At 46.8% G+C, this 4,232-nt stretch overlaps 1 protein-coding gene across 1 annotated transcript in view; it reads right to left on the bottom strand.

Moving 5' to 3' along the window:
• SPICE1 (spindle and centriole associated protein 1) overlaps positions 1 to 4,232 on the bottom strand; it is a gene marked incomplete at its 5' end in the record, with an annotated part of 24,033 nt that overhangs the window by 7,383 nt on the left and 12,418 nt on the right. The window contains 2 exon segments of the mRNA XM_015427388.1: positions 520 to 670; positions 2,085 to 2,216. Of these exon segments, the coding sequence (XP_015282874.1) occupies positions 520 to 670; positions 2,085 to 2,216 (283 nt within the window).

Here is a 4,232-nt window from a genome sequence, read left to right as displayed (position 1 = left end):
TTAGAGGGAAAGGTGAAAAATTCCTTTCATGAGCTCCTCATATTTGTAGTTCCATTAGTTCCCAACCCATTACTTCTGATAGAATCCATACATTTTGGTTGATATTCATGGACACTTCCTTCCTCAGTAGGTCTTATCCCTGACATCACATTAAGTGCAGCAGAGGGTCAAGGATGATCCTTCCTTACCCCAAGTTCCCCCATGCCCGCTTTGCGTCAGCAAGGATGCTGCATCCCGGGCCCCCCCAACCACACCGTAAGACCCGCGGCTTCAAGCACCCAGACCCGCGGCTTAAGTGCAGCAGAGGGTCAAGGATGATCCTTACCCCCAAGTTCCCCCATGCCTGCTTTGCATCAGAGAGGATGCTGCATCCTGGGGCCCCCAACCACACCCTAAGACCCGCGGCTTCAAGCCCCAAGCATTCCCAGAAACAAACAAGTCAACTGCTGCTAACAGCCTGCAAATTGTTTTGAGGTGGATTCTCAAATTTCTCTCGTACGCAGAGAATAAGACCCATACCCTGAATAGCCTCTGGACTCCAGATTGAAAGCCTGCTGGTCTCTCCCGGGCTTCTCGCTCTGTTAGATTCTGAAATGGGGAGCCCTTTGAGTGCGCGAGTGAGAGAAGTCAGCTGCTCATCTGTGACGAACATGTACTGCTGAAGCTTGCTCTAGAAGGAAAAAGGCGCAAGACAGACTCTGATCAGCATTCATTCCATTACAAAAAGCGTGGCGATGCTGTCGACAGAAGAAGCCATATCTATCCTATTGATCTGTTGCAGTTGTAATTCGCTTGCTGTGTTTAGGATCTATTTTGAAAGTCTTAAATGTCTTTGCTGTATTGCCCAGTTTTCCCTCGTTTCTTTCTGGTCCTGTCTTCTTAGTATATATTGTTGGATGATGTTACCACTATGTTTTGGTGTTTACAATAATTTTTTAATTACAAAAAGCGTGCAAGAAGCATGGACGGCGTTGCCCATCATTTATTGTTTCCAGAAATCTTAGCAAACCAGTGGTTTATTTTGTAATCTAATGGCGTAGGCATATCAGACAGACTTTCTGGACTGTACCTCCACAAAGAAAAAATGGCTATCAAATGCCTTTCTAGTCCTCGCAGGATAAGATTATGCAAATTCTGGATCTGGAATGTATGGCTCTGATGGAAATGTCAGACGTGCTCAAAGCAGGAAAGCCTTTTTAAACACCAGAGGTGCAGATAAAGATGGACTGCATTGTGTGCCGTGATAACAAGAATCTGAATCTCTACAGATGGCAGCGACAACTGTCACAAGGTCACCTCTCTGCCACAGACCCCGGGTGTACCTGCAGATCCCAGATCTGGCCACTAATGTTTGTAGGCCCGACTAAAAATATTACATTGCTAAACAAAGAGCCCACAACATAAGCTGGCATTAAATCCCCAGCTCTCTTTAAGCATTTGAAGGGCTGTCACTTAAAGGAGGGAAGGGAGCTGCTCCTGTTGGCAGCAGAGGGAAGGACTCGCAATAATGGGCTTAAATTAAGGGCTGATCTTAGGAAAACCTTTTTTACAGTGAGAGTTGTGCAACAGTGGAATCAGCTGCCTAGGGAGGTGGTGACCTCCCCCTCCCTGGCAGTCTTTAAGCAGCGGCTGGACAAACACTTGTCAGGGATGCTCTAGGCCAGTGATGGTGAACCTTTTAGAGACCGAGTGCCCAAACTGCGACCCAAAACCCACTTGTTTATTGCAAAGTGCCAACACGGCAATTTAAACTGAATACTGAGGTTTTACTTTAGAAAAAACAACCCATACATTAACTTAAGATGATCCAAACAAAGTAAGGAAAGCAATCCCAAATGCCTTCTTTTACTTAAAATTATTTGGTAGAGAGTTCGACACTTTAATGATGGTCTGGGCCTGGCTGGGGCGATGGCACGTGTGCCCGCAGAGAGGGCTCTGAGTGCCACCTCTGGCACCCGTGCCATAGGTTCGCCACCACTGCTCTAGGCTGATCCTGCATTAAAGCAGGACGTTGGACTAGATGGCCTGTATGGCCCCCTTACGACTCTGTGATTCTATGGATTTCACAGTTGAAGCTTACCTACCTGTAAAGTGAGATTCTCTTCTCTCATGAGGAGGATTTCAGCTGTCAAAGCGTCGATGAGTGCTCTATGTTCGCTCATTTCCCCTTCGAGCTGCTGCCTCTTCAGCGCTTCTTGACGCAGCCTCGCCTCGCTCTTTGCATGTATGAGCAACAGAGGGTGACAATCAGCAAAGATTACATCGTGAAACGTATACAAAAGTTTTAGCGCTACAGATAAACTCCTGAGTGAAGGCAGCTTTCCCTCCTGCATCTTGGCTGGGGACTCAAAACATGACAGTACTTCAGGAGTAAAGATAATACTGGGTTGTATAAAGCGGACGTTCTGCTGGTGGAAGAGGGAGGAGGAGGAGCTCGCCTACCTCTCCCTCTGGACTACAGCCTCTAGACCCATCCATGGCCTTTAATCTATGCAGATCTTTTGACCTCTCAGATGTGCTTTCTGGTGATCACAGGGCGCTGCTGGGGGACAATCGACTTCCGCTGGCAGAAAGCGGGTGGCCACCAACTCATAGAAAAGGAAGCACTTAGACATCTGTTGTCTATCCCGTAGGGATTCTCAATATGTTCCCCAGATTATATCATTCTAATTGGGATGGATGAAAACGCCCATCAAGTCACAGTCGACTTATGGCAACCCTCGAGGGTTTTCCAAGGCAAGACATGAACAGAGGTGGCCTCCCACTGCCCTCCTCTGAGTGGTGTCCCTGGACCTCTTTGGTGGTCTCCCATCCAAATACCAGCCAGGGCCAGGTCGTAGCTTCTGAGATCTGACAAGACCAAGCTAGACCTGGGTTGTCCAGGTCAGCACATCATTCTAATTAGCAGAAACATAGCAGAAGTCAAGACTCTTTTAAACAGAAACATAGCAGAAGTCAAGACTCTTTTAAACAGAAACATAGCAGAAGTCAAGACTCTTTTAAACAGAAACATAGCAGAAGTCAAGACTCTTTTAAACAGAAACATAGCAGAAGTCAAGACTCTTTTAAACAGAAACATAGCAGAAGTCAAGACTCTTTTAAACAGAAACATAGCAGAAGTCAAGACTCTTTGCCTATTCCTGCCCTTGCGGCATTCAGCAGAGATAAACGCAGAGCATTCCTACAGCGTGTGCACCTGAGCATCATCTTTGTTTTTAACTACCAACATTTATTAAAAGGATTCTCTCAGTCTGTGGTCACGCAGGCCTCCCCAGATCGCTGAAAACGTGGGAGCCTCCCCAAACACACAGGCAATTCGCTGAAGGAAGCAAACATCATCAGGACGTGCCTTTCCCTTTAGAATCTTAATAAGACAGGACATAGAACTTTCCAGTTAACAGCACTGAGAAGCACAGTGGCTGCGGGGCGGAAGACTCTGTCTCGCCTTCCAGATTTATTACGGGGGGAAAAGAAGGCCAAGAAACATGAACCTGCCCTAGTAACTAATATAGATGCTTGATTGCATAGGAAAGCCTGCTCATAATTGGAAAGGACATCTGCTGAACTGTTCACAAGGATACACAACCCAAATTGTTCAGACTTCAGACGTCCCTGTATTCAGATGGGGAAGGGGACTACCAGCAAGGTACCTTAATGGATTTATTCAAACATTATGGCATGGCAGAGAATGAAGTGACGCCAACACACACAGTAGACAGACAGACAACCTTTATCGGCATATCAATATACGCAGTAGAAAAGAGCAAGAGTCTAGTAGTGTCAGCGATGCTGCCATGAAGGTTGGGGAGGTTGGTCGGTGTCTGATTCATTGCTATTGCTTTCCTTTCAGGTTAATTGCTACTGCATTCCTTTCTGTGCTTTCTCTGCTGTGCGCCGAAACGCTTATCTATACAGATGTGCAGGAGGGTGTTGTAGCGTCTGGGATTACCCTAGGTGCCGTGGGAGAATGTTCGTTCTCAGCTTTAGCTACCTAACGGTCTCTAAGCCTTAGCCCGTGCATGGTCAGTCCGGGTTATTGCTTGGATGGGAGACCACCAAGGAAGTTCGGAGCCGCTATGGAGAGGCAGGCAACGGCAAACCACCTCTGTTCGCCTCTCGCCTTGAAAACCTTACAGGGTTGCCGTAATGGGGAAGAGAGACAAGCTTATATCGGATCATCAATCTTGTGAACATATATTTAACATTCTCCACATTCAAGGCTTCTCCAGATA

The sequence above is a fragment of the Gekko japonicus genome, unplaced genomic scaffold (genome assembly GCF_001447785.1).
Source record: "Gekko japonicus isolate JY-2015 unplaced genomic scaffold, Gekko_japonicus_V1.1 scaffold2306, whole genome shotgun sequence".
NCBI lineage: Eukaryota > Metazoa > Chordata > Lepidosauria > Squamata > Gekkonidae > Gekko > Gekko japonicus.
This window is presented reverse-complemented; position numbering and strand designations above follow the sequence as displayed.